Source organism: Neoarius graeffei, chromosome 11, assembly GCF_027579695.1.
Source record: "Neoarius graeffei isolate fNeoGra1 chromosome 11, fNeoGra1.pri, whole genome shotgun sequence".
Lineage (NCBI taxonomy): Eukaryota > Metazoa > Chordata > Actinopteri > Siluriformes > Ariidae > Neoarius > Neoarius graeffei.
In genome coordinates this window covers 43,881,253-43,898,894 of record NC_083579.1, presented here as the reverse complement: position 1 = coordinate 43,898,894, position 17,642 = coordinate 43,881,253, and the positions used below count along the sequence as shown (strand labels likewise).

The 17,642-nt window shown below is 42.1% G+C and overlaps 1 protein-coding gene across 6 annotated transcripts in view; it reads right to left on the bottom strand.

Moving 5' to 3' along the window:
• The window catches only part of inf2 (inverted formin 2), a 90,623-nt gene that overhangs the window by 49,884 nt on the left and 23,097 nt on the right, over positions 1–17,642 (bottom strand). For all 6 annotated transcript variants that reach the window (XR_009655638.1, XR_009655637.1, XM_060933972.1 and 3 more), the window contains one exon: positions 2,252–2,682. Coding sequence is in view for 4 of the 6 variants with exons in the window: in XM_060933972.1 (XP_060789955.1) it covers positions 2,252–2,682 (431 nt within the window). In the remaining 2 variants the exon portion in view is untranslated. The remainder of the gene's footprint in view (positions 1–2,251; positions 2,683–17,642) is intronic.

Here is a 17,642-nt window from a genome sequence, read left to right as displayed (position 1 = left end):
ATGGAATAGTATATTTGGATGAATTTGAAAATACGTTACAATGTATTTTCTTGGCAACACGGTGGCGCTACAGATAGTGTTGCTGCCTCACAGCTCTAAAATCCTTCTGTTTCATCCTGGGCTTGATTACAGTCTGTATAACAACTAACAGAGGCTTTTTTAGCTTCTAGAGAGAATTAAAAAAAGAGGCTGGTGAGGGAACTGTTTCTAGCTGTTATAATGTACAGTGGTGCTTGAAAGTTTGTGAACCCTTTAGAATTTTCTACATTTCTGCATAAATATGACCTAAAACATCATCAGATTTTCACACAAGGCCTAAAAGTAGATAAAGAGAACCCAGTTAAACAAATGAGACAAAAATATTATACTTGGTCATTTATTTATTGAGGAAAATGATCCAATCTTACATATCCGTGAGTGGCAAAAGTACGTGAACCTCTAGGATTAGCAGTTAATTTGAAGGTGAAATTAGAGTCAGGTGTTTTCAATCAGTGGGATGACAGTCAGGTGTGAGTGGGCACCCTGTTTTATTTAAAGAACAGGGATCTATCAAAGTCTGATCTTCACAACACATGTTTGTTGAAGTGCATCATGGCACAAACAAAGGAGATTTCTGAGGACCTCAGAAAAAGTGTTGTTGATGCTCATCAGGCTGGAAAAGGTTACAAAACCATCTCTAAAGAGTTTGGACTCCACCAATCCACAGTCAGACAGATTGTGTACAAATGGAGGAAATACAAGACCATTGTTACCCTCCCCAGGAGTGGTCGACCAACAAAGATCACTCCAAGAGCAAGGCGTGTAATAGTCGGCGAGGTCACAAAGGACACCAGGGTAACTTCTCACCAACTGAAGGCCTCTCTCACATTGGCTAATGTTCATGAGTCCACCATCAAGAGAACACTGAACAACAATGGCATGCATGGCAGGGTTGCAAGGAGAAAGCCACTGCTCTCCAAAAAGAACGGTGCTGCTCATCTGCAGTTTGCTAAAGATCATGTGGACAAGCCAGAAGGCTATTGGAAAAATGTTTTGTGGACAGATGAGACCAAAATAGATGATGGAACAATGAATTCTGAATTATACCAGCGAATTCTAAAGGAAAATGTCAGGACATCTGTCCATGTACTGAATCTCAAGAGAAGGTGGGTCATGCAGCAAGACAACGACCCTAAGCACACAAGTCGTTCTACCAAAGAATGGTTAAAGAAGAATAAAGTTAATGTTTTGGAATGGCCAAGTCAAAGTCCTGACCTTAATCCAATCGAAATGTTGTGGAAGGACCTGAAGCGAGCAGTTCATGTGAGGAAACCCACCAACATCCCAGAGTTGAAGCTGTTCTGTACGGAGGAATGGGCTAAAATTCCTCCAAGCCGGTGTGCAGGACTGATCAACAGTTAACGGAAACGTTTAGCTGCAGTTATTGCTGCACAAGGGTGTCACACCAGATACTGAAAGCAAAGGTTCACATACTTTTTTGCCACTCATAGATGTGTAATATTGGATCATTTTCCTCAATAAATAAATGACCAATAATATTTTTGTCTCATTTGTTTAACTGGGTTCTCTTTATCTACTTGTAGGACTTGTGTGAAAATCTGATGTTTTAGGTCATATTTATGCAGAAATATAGAAAATTCTAAAGGGTTCACAAACTTTCAAGCACCACTGTAAGTGATTGGGGAAGCCATGGCCTAATGGTTAGAGAAGTAGGTTTGGACCCAAAAGGTCACTGGGTTGATCCCCTGGATCAGCAGGAATGGCTGAACTGCCCTTGAGCAGGGCACCTAACCCCCAACTGCTCCCCAGGCTGCTCTGGGTATGTTGTACGTCACTCTGGATAAGAGCGTCTCCTAAATGCCTGTAACATAATGTGTAGAGTTTTACATGTTCTCTCTGACGCTATTCAGAATAACTACTCTTGTTAATGCAATATTGCTTAAATATGGGCTTCTGTAATCATAAAATATGTGTGCTACAGAATACATCAAATGGGGTACTTCTGTTGCAGTGGAATTTGACAGCCTCATAATTACGTTTTCTTTTTATTGCTTCCAAATTCGTCTTGCCTTAGATGCAGAGTTTTGTAACAAAGTTATGTAGAGCAATATAAAGCAATCAACTTGGCTTTCTGTGGATTGATGGCTCCATATAAATAGTAGTGTGGTTCCAGCAATTTTTATCAAAAGTACAGCAGTACTAAAAATACATTTTTTCCAATACTGTACATACAATACTAAACATGTTGTACCTTGTGAGAGCTTACGCACATAACCCTCATGTTCCATGATGAAATGGATCCCTATGGATGAGTTCATGACAGCCTTGACACAGTTGACGCAGGTGAGCTGGAGCAGTGCGTCGGTGATGCGCGAACAGCCGCGACCTGAGAGACGGTCCAGGGCCTCCAACAGCAGGTCGAGGCCTGACAGTTCGAGAAACTGTACCATCCATGTCTGATCGCTGCCCTCCAGACGCTTTTTCAGGCCAGAATAGTTGACCACGGTGGGCACCTGCAGCAGGCGGATGCACAGCTCAGGTTCAGCATTCTCGAGGTTGGCTTCCTGTGTGCTTGAGTCAGAGTCCTGAGATGACCCCAGGTGACTTTTCACTACCGCCCATTTCTTCTGCATTCTGTCTTTCACTGACATGATGAAGGTGATTTCAGATGATAATGAAGGACTGTCAAAAAAACAAACAAAAAAAAAACCCACACAAACAGATCAGATCAACTTCCTGAGCTGAATGAATTGAGGCAAGTTATAAATCTGATTGATAAGATTTTAAGAATCAAAAATACTTCTTTATAGAGATTTATATTGGTTATGGTTCAACTATGAATGTGAGTGGTAGAAAAGGACAACTGGACTTGCCTGAAGATTCTTGAAAACGTTTCACGTCTAGTCTGAAAGGCTTCCTCAGTTCTGTCTGACTAATAGGGAGTATCAGATATTTATCCTCTCCTGGATCAGAATCAGAATCAGAATTCTGATGACCAGCTCATCTAAGGTGTCATTGAGGCATCATGTTGGTGTGGGTCACTGGAGGCTGGGTGTGAACGGCGAGTCATTAGGGTGATCAAAGGATTGCCCGTTAGAGTGATCAATGGAAATCTGACTCTCTCTGTCCTCCTGTGATCACTGAAAACAGCTGGGTCCTGGCGTACACCCAGCCGTCTGGGAAGAGTGTCCAAGACCGCATTGTAGATGGTTGATAAATGATGTCTTAGGTGGGGTTTACATTAGACCGTATCAGCGGATCATCAGATTAACGTTTTTAAAACGATTAGCGTGCACACAGCAACGCCAATACACGATTCGCGTGCACACAGCAACACCAATACACGGATACGCTCGGCTCCGCAGGCATCCTGCGCTCCAAATCACTCCGCCCTGAACAGCGAGTGCCCTCTGGAGGGTGCGCACTCCGGCCCTGCGCAGCTCACAGAGCGCGCGAGTATAGCGCACGAGCTGTGATTCGGGACTGAGCCGCTGTGTGTGTGATCCCAGTGCATATCACTTACCACTTGCAAGTGGAAGGATGGCAAGCCTAAAGACAATCATAACTACACAATGGGCAGTATTTGCGTCAGTATTTGCAGTATTTTCATACTTTTATACTCTTTAATGAAAGGTGATACAAGGCGGAAGTCCGCGCCATTTTTCAGCAGTCGCGTCACATGACCAACGCCAGCGAATCAGGAAGGTGGATGTCACAGTGATGTTGTCCAATGACGACGCCAGCTAGAGCTCAGCACAGCGTATCCGCGTATTCTCAATGTTTACACAGCACCGGACCAGACACGATCTAGATTGAATATGTGGACTCTGGCGGATTCCCGTTTCCCGGCGTTTCCAGGCGTTTTAATGTAAACGGACAGTGCATCCGCGAAGAAAACGAGACAGATACGGTCTAATGTAAACTTGGCCTTAAGGCCAATTTATGCTGACAACCCAGTCCTTGCAGACGGTGTCGCAGATAGCGTCTGCGTAGCCCCCCCACCTTCGCAGACGCTCTGCGCGCACCTCCCAAAAATTGTGACCACCGCAGAAGCCTCGCAGACAGCGTCGCAGACAAGAGGGCTCTGATTGGTTCACTCTACATCCGCTGTACACGCACTTCCGCTTCCCTACTTTCCCGGTTTGTTTTGTTTTCACGACCGGCATTTTTAAAAACACGAGCGAAGATGGAGCAGCACGAAGAGCGGTTGATCGAGGAAGTGAGGAAGTACGGACATCTATACGACTCCAGTTCTAGTCATTATAAGTAACCGGAGGATAAACACTCCACTAACCACACCCACCAACTACTCCTAGCGACTTCGCGCCCCCTTGCGTTGTGCCGGTGAATAACATCACGCACGCCTATTACTCCCCGCTCAACGATAAATTACAACTGTCTGCGAAAAGCTATCTGCGAAATCCTTGTCGCAAGAGCATGCAGAGGCCTTTAGACCCCCACCTCTGTTCAGTGATGGCTGTTCCAGGTTGACAAAAATGGCTTCTTTAACTCCTCGCTCATACCAACGATCCTCTCTGGCTAAAATGCGTACGTTACAATCCTGAAATGAGTGTCCTTTGTTGTTAAGATGAATGTAGACAGTCGAGTCCTGGCCTGAGGAGCTGGCTCTCCTGTGTTGAGCCAAGCGCCTGTATAGCGGTTGTTTTCGTTTCCCCAATATATGAGTCCGCGTAATCCTCACTGCACTGAATTGCATACACTACGTTGTCCTGTTTGTGTCTGGGTATTCTGTCCTTAGGGTGGACCAGTTTCTGCTTCAGGGTGTTACTGGGTCTGAAATGTACCGGAATGTTGTGTTTGTAGAAGATCCTCCTGAGTTTCTCAGATAGACCAGAAATGTAGGGAATGACAATGTTCTTGTGTTTGTTCCTGTTCTCATCCTTGTCAGTTATGTTCCTTTTTATGCTCTTTAGGAAAGCCCAGTTGGGATAACCGCAAGTCCAGTTGCCCTTTTCTACCACTCACAGTTTACTATGACCTGGATGATTGAGAATCTTCACAGACATGTTCAACTATGAATCCATTTTAAAATGTACAGTATGTCTTGACTATATTTTGTTGGTGTGGTTATTAATAACTCTCTTTTCTTCACTTTGTATATGTTACACTTAAGTTATTCTACGAAATCGAGTCGTACATGAGCTGCTAGCCAATGAAGCGCGTAGCGCCAAGTTGGCTATAAGCCATGTAAGACAAGACTGAGTGGAATACCTGTTTTATTCTATCCAAGGTCACTGGATTTTGAGAAACTGGGCATTTTTATTTTTATTTTTTACAAATCCGGTAAATAAAAACTTTATACAAAACGTCTGACGAAATCATTTCCGCTTAGAATGTAAACAAACTGGCGAAATGACAGTAGCAATTTGTGAAAAATGCTATAATAATAATTGTTGAAAAATAAAAAAGACGTTCATCAAATACTTTCATTCCATATTTTGCTGCTTTTTTTGTTTGTTGTATTTTTGGGGTTTTGTTCTCGAGTAGTTTTTATTTCGTCCTCAGCTGGTTCAGCAACACGCTCTGCCATTTTGTTTTCTCTACTCATGGTATATGAGCTGATATCGTAGTAACAGAGTAGCCAATCAGAGCGTGCGATTGCCAGTGAATGTGGATAGAATAAATAGGGATGTAACAATACACAGAATTAAAATTGGATATGATATACATTTTCAATACAGAATTAAAAAATTCCCTGAACTGATTACACATTCAACATTCTAAAATACAGCACAGTAATTGAAACGTAATAATGACAGTGTTTGTTTGCAAAGTGTTTGTTTCATCCATCCAGAGTCTTCGCAGCATATAACGAAACAATAGCTGTTCATTAGAATGTCGCTAATTAAACATTAGCTCTCTGGCCAACCTTTTGCTGGTTTAAAGGGCTGCTACCATAGGTCTAATTGTGTATTGCAACTACATCTCTAAAACCACACAGAAAACCTAAAACTAACCCAAAGAGTTCAGGAAGTGGAAAATGGAAACATATTTTTCTTCTTTGGGGCTTAACTGATTTAAATTTTCCATTTGCAACTTTATTTTAAAACATTTGAGTATCTCCAACTCATGGCTTGAGAATAGCTATTGTGAATGAATATTCATGAGGAAAGTGCTACCTGATTGGCCAGTGGAAGAAGGGGGTGGGGTAAGCAGTGACTCATTATCATTTAAAAGAACGGACAATAAGATAAGATAAGAACAGAAGACCTTTATTATCCCACAATGGGGAAATTTCCTGTTTGCAGCAGCACAGTGGATAGCAGCAGAAGAGGACATATCAAGCCATACAAGTTTAAAAAAATATATATATATAGCGGCACGGTGGTGTAGTGGTTAGCGCTGTCGCTTCACAGCAAGAAGGATCTGGGTTCGAGCCCAGTGGCCAGCGAGGGCCTTTCTGTGTGGAGTTTGCATGCTCTCCCCGTGTCCGCGTGGGTTTCCTCCGGGTGCTCCGGTTTCCCCCACAGTCCAAAGACATGCAGGTTAGGTTAACTGGTGACTCTAAATTGACCGTAGGTGTGAATGTGAGTGTGAATGGTTGTCTGTGTCTATGTGTCAGCCCTGTGATGACCTGGCGACTTGTCCAGGGTGTACCCCGCCTTTCGCCCGTAGTCAGCTGGGATAGGCTCCAGCTTGCCTGCGACCCTGTAGAACAGGATAAGCGGCTACAGATAATGGATGGATGGATGGCTGAATGGATGGATGAAATCAAATCGGCTGTTTTGAACAGGGTGAGAAGGGAGCTGTGGTGTTTTATCCTTGTGATATTTTGACCAAAGCATGTCCCAGACATTTCATTAAGACGGGGGACTGTGTCAACTTGTGGAAAATGGGTTTAATATGTTACCTTTAAGTTTTGCTAATATCTGTTCACATACTATACGTAAGCAAATATAGTCACTTTTTTCAAATGGCTGCTGCACCACTGATATGAGTGAGTGACTTTCTGTTCAGGATGCACTGAGGATTGAAACAAAATTGAACTGTGGTGCAGTTGGAGGACGTGACAGCTGTGCACATTTCCCCAGCGATAGAGTGGTTTGGCAACTCCTCCTGCAAATCTCTGCAGGGTGTACTGGTCAGCTGCAGAAGACATGGGGTTCAACACACAATACAAACAGAGGGAATGCATTTCACACTACTTATTATATTTGACCAAATTCAGTGTTAGATCAAGTCTGCTGTTCCAGAATTACCATGAATTGATTTGCAGGTTGCATCTAGGTGAATGTCTATCCTAAAAGGTTATGATAGGGTCATGCTGATATTTTTGTTCTTCTGCTCTTCTTTACTCCTCTGGTTTAGGGTTAGTGTAAGAAATTCCATTCTGTCTGAACATTGCTATCATGTATCATAACCGGCTGTGCGTCAGGGACAGCCCTGTGCTATCATATCATAAGAACATCTATTATTGTATACCATCGCCTGCTCACTTGCATGGAAGTCAAACACACACACATTCACAGACACACCCACACACACCCACAGCTGCATATCCACACAGATAACACCCACATATTATAACCCTCTGTATTCTTGTCTAATTGGGGGACTTGCGAATAAAAGATCGTGAACTCATGGGGTTCCTGTCTTTTTTCTGCGACTCACCCCCAGAGCTCTGGGTGACACGGGGGGACTAATCTCGAGATGGTGAGGGCCAGAGGTGAAGAAAACCTAACAGTTAGGTATAATTTTGTTTAGTTACAGCTACTGTGCATACATGCTGCCATTTGCGTTTTATTAAGTTTAAATATAAGATGATTTCAATCCAGACTGACTGGTGTTATAGCAGAACATTCCATAAGTGCAACAATGCAGTTAAGCAAACAGCATTAGATCTGAGCAGGATCAAAGAGTCTCCGAGGAAAGAACGAACCTTTTGGTAACCTCTGCTTACACAAAACTAACTGTTTGTACTGTATGTAAGGGAATACGTTTCAGAGACAGTCGTATGAAAGAAGCTGGCACATAGCAATGTGGCTTAGGCCTGTCTGCACCACCCAGTTTACAGATTCCAGTAAAGTCTACCCTTATCTTTCTGCCTTACTTTCTCCAACAGGCAGATAAAGTTTCTCCTCTACTTGTCTCTACTTGATTTTATTCTGGACAAGTTGTACCTGGCTCTAATTTCTTGTCTAATGATTTAATGTAGAAAGTATCCGGGAACATTCCTGGCAATGGCATGTCTATGTGGAGTGACATGTTCCCACTTAGTCAGGGTGATGGTGTGTTTTCCTGTGTCTGTGAATAATCTTTTACAAGAAGAGGAGGATGATGATTGACTTGATTAATGCATTTACCCTGAATATTTGCGAAAGGAGAAAAAAAATCATGATACACATGAATTACTTGCAACTTCTTCATACTTTGTAGGGCGAGCAAAAATATGCCATATGATAAAAAGATTCTGTATGACATCATTCCTCTGACTTTAAAGCCTGAGACCTGCAGGAGAGACTTCTGACAGTCAACACGATATCAATACCACATTATACACAATGAGTGCACTGTCGGAAATAGGGGTACAGTCGGAGTTCATTTCTGGCCCCCAAGGTAGAAGCTACACTATTGCACCCCTTCGGGCTCATTACTGGACTTCAAGGTAACTATGTGTACCTTTTTAGGGTCAAAAAGGTACATATATGTTCTCAAGTAGTACAACCCCGATTCCAAAAAAGTTGGGACAAAGTACAAATTGTAAATAAAAATGGAATGCAATAATTTACAAATCTCAAAAACTGATATTGTATTCACAATAGAACATAAACAATATATCAAAGGTCGAAAGTGAGACATTTTGAAACTTCATGCCAAATATTGGCTCATTTGAAATTTCATGACAGCAACACATCTCAAAAAAGTTGGGACGGGGCAATAGAGAACTTGCAGTCATGTGACCGGAAAGTTAACAGCCACCATCTTGTCGGTAAAAAACACAAACACACCTGAATACTGCTGCACTCGTGTACAGAATGGATCAATTTCAACCGACGGACTACACGGCTCATTTTTCTAATGAACAGATAACTAGATATATGTCTAAAATAAATGATCTACAGATTAGTGGCCCTTATGGCTTACCGGATGTAGTTTTCACGACCGTGTCAGTGGATGTTGAACTGCCAGAGGTGGAATACCCGGACGTGTATAATTACCTCATCAATTTTCCCTCGCTGTTCAGTGGTGAAGCACTGCGTGCTTATAACTCTCTGGACAGTTATCTCTACAGAAATTCAGGATTTGTCAGCGACTCAGATGTGGCATCTTGTAAACAAGAAAATAACAATCCTCATTGGACGGTAAGTCACTTAAGTATTACTAGTACTGATAGCACTGACCAGCTGATTATAGAATAGAATAAGGTAATTCCAGCTGTAATTCCAAATTGTCCGTCTTGTTTACCATGGATCTGGCGTTGGAGAGATAGAGGCTTAGCAGTGGAGATTTGAGTGGCTGTTTTCTGAGCTTAGTCAACAGGCCGGCTCTGCCTGCAGCCTTGCTTTTGCTTCCGCTCCCGACACCGCCTCCTTCGCTTTGCTTCCGTTAACAATCCACGGAGACCCCACTGGTCTCGCTATCTCGTCCGGAATGTTGTGCATGCGATGGAAATCGCTACAAACCGTCATTTTCTGCTGGAAACCAATGTCCAGTAAGTCCATACGGTTGTAGTGGATATTGAAGTCCGATACAGACGAACAACACGCAAAAATACACACAAAAAACATAAAAAACGTGCACAGGTAGGGAGAGCTTGTAGCCGCAGCCGTTATAGTAGAATTGTATATAGTAGGGTTTTCCAGAAGAAAAGGTAGAAGTAAAAGCAGAAGTAGAACCAGAAGTAGAAGTAGAAGGCGGAAATATGGTGTTTGTCCGACAAAATGGCATCTGTCACAATCTGGATCGGCTGTGACGTCACATGCAAGTGCTCCATAAGAGGCTGGAAAAGTTAAAGGTACAAAAAAGGAACAGCTGGAGGACCAAATTGCAACTCATTAGGTCAATTGGCAATAGGTCATTAACATGACTGGGTATAAAAAGAGCATCTTGGAGTGGCAGCGGCTCTCAGAAGTAAAGATGGGAAGAGGATCACCAATCCCCCTAATTCTGCGCCGACAAATAGTGGAGCAATATCAGAAAGGAGTTCGACAGCGTAAAATTGCAAAGAGTTTGAACATATCACCATCTACAGTGCATAATATCATCAAAAGATTCAGAGAATCTGGAAGAATCTCTGTGCGTAAGGGTCAAGGCCGGAAAACCATACTGGGTGCCCGTGATCTTCGGGCCCTTAGACGGCACTGCATCACATACAGGCATGCTTCTGTATTGGAAATCACAAAATGGGCTCAGGAATATTTCCAGAGAACATTATCTGTGAACACAATTCACCGTGCCATCCGTGGAAAAGGGGATGTCTCACAGTGGTAAACACGGCCTTGTCCCAACTTTTTTGAGATGTGTTGTTGTCATGAAATTTAAAATCACCTAATTTTTCTCTTTAAATGATACATTTTCTCAGTTTAAACATTTGATATGTCATCTATGTTCTATTCTGAATAAAATATGGAATTTTGAAACTTCCACATCATTGCATTCTGTTTTTATGTACAATTTGTACTTTGTCCCAACTTTTTTGGAATCGGGGTTGTATATAAATGGTACAAATAAGTACCTGACAGGGTACTGGCCCAGTGACAAGCCATATGAGTTACATGTCCCTCTGAGTTACATGTCAACCCTGAGAGACCAGTAAGGTGCTGACCTCTTCTGCTCCTCGGACTTGCCTGATCCATCCTGATGCCCTACGTCTGGCTGGAGTCTCATCACATTGCTCCTGTGGAGGACGGCCCCATATGGACAGTCGAAAGTCGCACTTGGAAGACGGCTCTGGACACTTACACTAATGCTTTTATGGCTGAGGACTACAGTTGACTTGCCAACTCTAGGACTGCAGTTGTCATGAACAGTTTTGCACTTCAGTTTCCATCAATGAACAGTTTATAACTTCAACAAAGCAGACTTCATGTTAAAACTACAACGAATTTCCTGGTTTCACAGTTATACTTTGTGACTATATAGGACATGGTTATAGAAGAAAGTTATTTATAATCACGTTATCTGTTATCACCCAAATGAGGATGGGTTCCCTTTTGAGTCTGATTCCTCTCGAGGTTTCTTCCTCATGTTGTCTGAGGGAGTTTTTCCTTGCCACTGTCACCACACGCTTGCTCATTGGGGATAGATTAGGGATGAAATTAGCTCATGTTTAAAGTCTTTAATTTTCTGTAAAGCTGCTTTGCAACAATGTCTATTGTTAAAAGCACTGTAAAAATAAACTTGACGACCAGCCGTTGTACCCCTAAAGGTCCAATGATGTACTTTGTTTTCTGAGAATGTGGCTATAGAAATTCATATAACTGAATGATCCTTATCCTGACATGTAACTGAATGATCCTTATCCTGACAATCGTTAAGTGGAATTACAGAAAGGCTGGATGTTAAGGTATTAGCTCTACTTACTATGTACCTAATGTTATTATGCTGAAATGGATACTAAGGCTACATCCACACGACAACGGCAACGAGATGTTATTTAAAAATATATCGCGTCCAAATGGGCAACGATCAGTAAAATATCAGGTCCATATGGCAACGCAACGCTTGCTGAAAACGATGCAATACACATGCCACACCTCTAGGGGTGCTGTAAGACGGTCCCTTCGGAGACATCAGAACAATAGAAGAAGTAAGTATGCATGCGCATAAACTATTATGCGCGAGACTTCATATTAGCCACAAAGTCAGGAAAATCTGTTCGTAAAATTACATTATAATGACTAAATACAATGAAAAGTATTTTTCCAGTCTCACCTGTGAAAGGTAATCCCATGTGATCTCGTTTGGACGGCAAACCTGTTGGTACAGTTAAACGCAGCTAATCTTTATTCTCCGCTTTGACCTATCCAATATGGCGGCAAGGATGACGTATGATTCTACACGGAAGGCGGCGTCTTTAATGGTCCGGAATAAATTGAATGCTACACGTTGATGGATTAATTTGTTGTTTCTCACCTGTGAAAGGTAATCCCATGTGATCTCGTTTGGACGGTAAACCTGTTGGTACAGTTAAACGCAGCACATGAATCTTTATTCTCCGCTTTGACCTATCCAATATGGCGGCAAGGATGACGTATGATTCTACGCGGAAGGCGGCGTCTTTAATGGTCCGGAATAAATTGAATGCTACACGTAATTTGCTCTTCTACGCCCTTTTTGAGGAATGTATTGTAGGACTAAAACCAACATCTGAAGAGGTGAGATCGCTCCTTTTTTTCCCTATTTTTGCTGGCGGGATTGACTCTGCCCTAACTCTCTCTCTCTCACTTTGCACCATTACACAATAAATATCTCATCTTATCTCATTATCTCTAGCCGCTTTATCCTTCTACAGGGTCGCAGGCAAGCTGGAGCCTATCCCAGCTGACTACGGGCGAAAGGCGGGGTACACCCTGGACAAGTCGCCAGGTCATCACAGGGCTGACACATAGACACAGACAACCATTCACACTCACATTCACACCTACGGTCAATTTAGAGTCACCAGTTAACCTAACCTGCATGTCTTTGGACTGTGGGGGAAACCGGAGCACCCGGAGGAAACCCACGCGGACACGGGGAGAACATGCAAACTCCACACAGAAAGGCCCTCGCCGGCCCCGGGGCTCGAACCCAGGACCTTCTTGCTGTGAGGCGACAGCGCTAACCACTACACCACCGTGCCGCCACAATAAATATTCACAGTGAAAATATTTTGTAAGCGCGTTTCATGAACCAAGTTATAGGATTTGTTGACAACTCGCATCGAGTTCGTTACACTTCTACCCAGCGTGAAGCACTCAGTCATGTGGTTGTGACGTCATCGTAAACAAATCCGTTCTACTCATCCAGACGACTTCACAACGGTAACGTTGCCAGATCTTTCCACTCTGGAACCCGTTCTCAAAAAGATTGCGTTTTGGGCACCCAAAACGCCGGTGCCATGTGGACGCCAGGCCTAAACGATAAGCAATTGTATCGGAGTCACCTGAATCCGTTGCCGTGTGGACAGGGCCTAAGATCCCTTCCCTCTTCTGTGGTTTGAACAAAAGTACCAGACTGGCTGATTTCACATTTGACATAACCTGTTATGTTGGTTTTGACCATGTGAAAGGACTATGCCTTGATCTAAAATTATCCCGTCATAATGCTTTTGGTTCACATGATTAAAGTGTTTCTTGTTTGTCAGTCACTGTCATTGTTGAGTGTCCGCCTTGTCTGAGCGAACAGATTTTACAATAAAATGACAGCGACTTAATGGTGGAGTCGGTGGAGATATGTGCAAACTCACAAAGTTAAACCGGGCAACAGTTCCCATATCTTGGCCTTTAGGATCAGATAAAGAATGCATTTCTGTTGAGGTTTGTTAGTGTCTAAAGGTTTGAAGAACAACCTGGATGTAAATCTTATATTCCAGCTGTTTGACCAAAAGAGCTAACACTACGAATAATCAATACAAGATAATAGTTGATTTTGTTTATTTCTTTGATCATTTCTCACAGCAAGAAGGTTCTACATTTGAACCTGCTGGTCAACCAGGGCCTTTCTGTTATCCCTTTTTCACCAACAGTGAATGGGTTCTGTTCTTGTTCACGTACCAAATTTTGAACTGTTCAGAGCATTTCGACCAAAAATAAATTGGTTTGGAAGCTGAAAAGTTGATTCCTAGCTGGAACCAAAATATAGCTGGCTTTTCCAGCATGAACTGTGAGGACATCAGTGGGCGTGTCATTAGTTTGGAGAGGAAGCACAGCACAGCAATGAAGAACGCAACAGAAAAGGATACAGCTTCAGAGAAAATGGAAGGAAAACAAAATTTGTCGTAACAGAAAAAAGTTTGCAGGTAATCAATGTGCTCCGCCATCTTGCTACTACTATTTGCTCCTGTTGTGCATTGTGTAACACCCTCCATTCATGTGACATCCTTGATTACAACGGTTCCGTTCAAAACGGGTGAAAATATACGCTGGTTCACTAGCTGGCACCAAGTTTCAAAGAATCCTGAATGAAACCAGTTTAAAAACCCGTTCCCTGTTGGTAAAAAAAAAAAAAGAAAAGAAAAAACTAGCTTGTATGGAGTTTGCATGTTCTGGTTATATTTATTTATTTATTTATTTATCTCTATCTCTCTCTCTAATTTAGTCATGGCCAAGTCCCATCTAAAAGACAAGTCTCCTCTATCTCACAACGGCTACCAACCAGGGAGGGTGAGGATCATCACATGCTTTCTTCAAGGCACATGATGCCAGCAGACCGCATCTTTTCGAACTTCCACCGAAGCAATTTTAGGGGGTGGCGTAACACACTCATGCCCCTTTTCCACCAAAGCAGTTCCAGGGCTGGTTCGGGGCCAGTGCTTAGTTTGGAACCGGGTTTTCTGTTTCCACTGACAAAGAACTGGCTCTGGGGCCAGAAAAACCGGTTCCAGGCTAGCACCAACTCTTTGCTGGGCCAGAGGAAAGAACCGCTTACATCAGCGGGGGGGGGGCGGGGGGCGGAGTTGTTAAGACTGACAACAATAGCAAGACCACGAAAGGTCGCCATTTTTAAGCGACAAGAAGCAGCAGCTGTACAAACGCGAAGTCATCCATTATTGTTGTCGTTGTTGTTGTTGCTGCTTCTTCTTCTCCGTATTGTTGCTTCGATGTTCGCGCCAAGGTTTATGCAAACGCAGCGACGTAACTGACGTATACAGCGACGTAACTGATGTATACAGCGACGTAATGACATGGCTCCCCTTAGCACCCCGAGCTATGGAAAAGCAAACTGGTTCTCAGCTGGCTCGCAAGTTGAACGAGTTGTGAACCAGCACCAGCACCGGCCCCGAACCAGCCCTGGAACTGATTTGGTGGAAAAGGGGTATCAGAGGAAAGTGCTATCCACCCACTTCTGTATGCATGAGCTCACAAATGCCTGTGATTGACTAGCACTGCTGTAATTAACAGGGCCAGAGAGTAAGCCACCACTCCCTTCCTGAGAGAAAAGGCCAATTTTAGGCTCCTGGCCACAGATGACTGTGACGTCATCAGGATTCGAGAGTTCTAACCCCATGCCTGTGTGGGCTTTCTCCAGTTTCCTCCCACAGTCCAAAGACATGTAGATCAGGTCAACTGGCTACTCTAAATTGCCCAAAGGTATGAATGAATGTGAGTGAGAACAGCTGTGTGTCTCTCTGTGTTAGCCCTGAGACAGACTGGCGACATGTCCAAGGTCCCTCTCTGCCAGTGTCTGCTGGGATTGGCTCCAGCTCCCCCATGACCAGCAATGGATAAGCGGTATAGAAATTGAATGAATTAATTTTGTTTATCCTTATTCCTTGTATATAGTAACAATATTGTTTTCTTATATGTTTTGACCAAACTGTGTCTTGGGGGGGGGGGGGGGGGGGGTGTAGGTCTGTAAAAATGCACCTAATAGAGAAAAGCAGTTCTAGATTTGTTTGGGGCGAGAAATGTAAATGAAACCTCTGCTAATACAAAATGACCACAGTTTTGCAGTCACGTTCTACTGGTTTGCAGATAGGAACGTGATACTGTTTTACACTCTTCAAAGCCGCTGCTTTTTTTTTTAACCTGCTGTCACACACCATTATGTTTGTAGGTTTGTTATTATAAGTGCATTCAATTATGCTACATCCTTATGCGATCGCTATCAAAACACAAAGACTCTTATAGGACTAATCCTTTATATATTGCCTTTTTGGGTTGATAAGAGCATGTGAGTAGTCCTAAATATGGCTAATCCTGTAAACTGACAAAAATACTGTGTGCGCAGTGAAACTCAAGTCAAGTTTATTTGTATAGTGCTTTTAACAATAAACATGGTCGCAAAGCAGCTTTACAGAATTTGAACGACTTAAAACATGAGCTAATTTTATCCCTAATCTACCCCCATGAAACATGGCCAAGCTTAATATACTGTATGAGTTGATCTCACAGAACATCTGTGGCTGGAGTAGATGGGAGTAATTTCATGGTTCATTTCACAGCATCTCTTCAACTCAAGTTCTTCGTCATTTACTCCCTTCAAACACAGGCTTTTACCCAGAATGCAATGCACTAGACTCCTATTCAGCAAACGTCTCTATTATTTACCCATCCTAAACTTTAATATTTTATTCACACTAAATATGAATATAAAATATTTATAACCGCATATCAGTATCCAAACTTGTATAACTGCAGATGAGCAACATTTTTCCCCTTAAGGTCACAGTCTCATGTGACCGAGCATCAGCTCATGACTACAATTTTTGTTCCTGTCTCAGCATTAAAAACATGACTTGTGCAGTTGTTTATAAATTCGGAAACAATACTGAACCCTACTAGGATAGGAAATGAGAATTAATGGAATGTGGTGCAAAACAATGCATGTCCCAGCAAACACAAAACGTTTATAAAACGTTTCATTTGGGTTGCATTAAGGTTAGGTTTTATTAAACGTTTATGAAACGTTTATGAAACGTTGGTGAAAATTTAATAAAGTCATATTTGCTGACCCGTGGCACATTTTTTATCATCTCTTGGTATTTTTAGATATTAAGATGTCATAATGATTGTATTACAATTATCAAAATAATCAGTAAATGAGTAACGTTTTATTGACGTTTTATAAACGTTCCATTCACAACGTTTATGAAACGTTATACATATTCAGAGACTTCTTTTTTTAAAGATTTTTTTTGGGCTTTTTGCACCTTTATTGGATAGGACAGTGTAGAGACAGGAAATGAGCGGGAAAGAGAGACAGGGAGGGATCGGGAAATGACCTCGGGTCGGAATCGAACCCAGGTCCCCGGATTTATGGTATGGCACCTTATCCACCTGAGCCACGACACCCCCATATTCAGAGACTTCTGGCTAAAACAGATAATATTAAAATTTCTACAATTAATTGTGTGATTATAAACACTACATGATGACATGTTTTTAAAAAGTATCAAAAAACATGGGAATAATTTTATGGAAAATAAGTGGTTGTATAAACGTTTAATAAACGTTGAAAAAAAACCTTTGATCTAGCTAAATATTTTTTAGATGTAGATCTAGATAGATAGATAAATCATTAAATGTGTGGCTCTAGTCTCGTAATTATCAAGTATGGTTTGAATAATTTGGATAGACGACCATTCGTCGTTTTATATTTGCTAAAATACACGCCCTTTTGGCCCTGGTATTTTGTTTACTGGTTCCCTACGCCTGCGCGACCTACGTCTTTGCGCAGGCGCAGGGACCGGAAGTAGCGCCATTTTGAGCGTGTTGCTGTTGTTGTTTATTTCAACTTTTAACTGATTTTGCGCATTTGCTATGATTACGTTAACTTTAATGTTTTGGTTCTTAGTAGCAAGGCTTCTTTAATAAATTTAGATAAATTTTTAATACTAGTATCTTTATCATTTTTGCTGTTCATGAGGGCTTTATATGTAAATGTGAATATTGTCTATGTAAAAAAACTCTGCTCTCAAATCGGTTTTGTTGAACTTGCAAAGAGGAATGAAATAAACTTAAGTGCAATAACAAAAA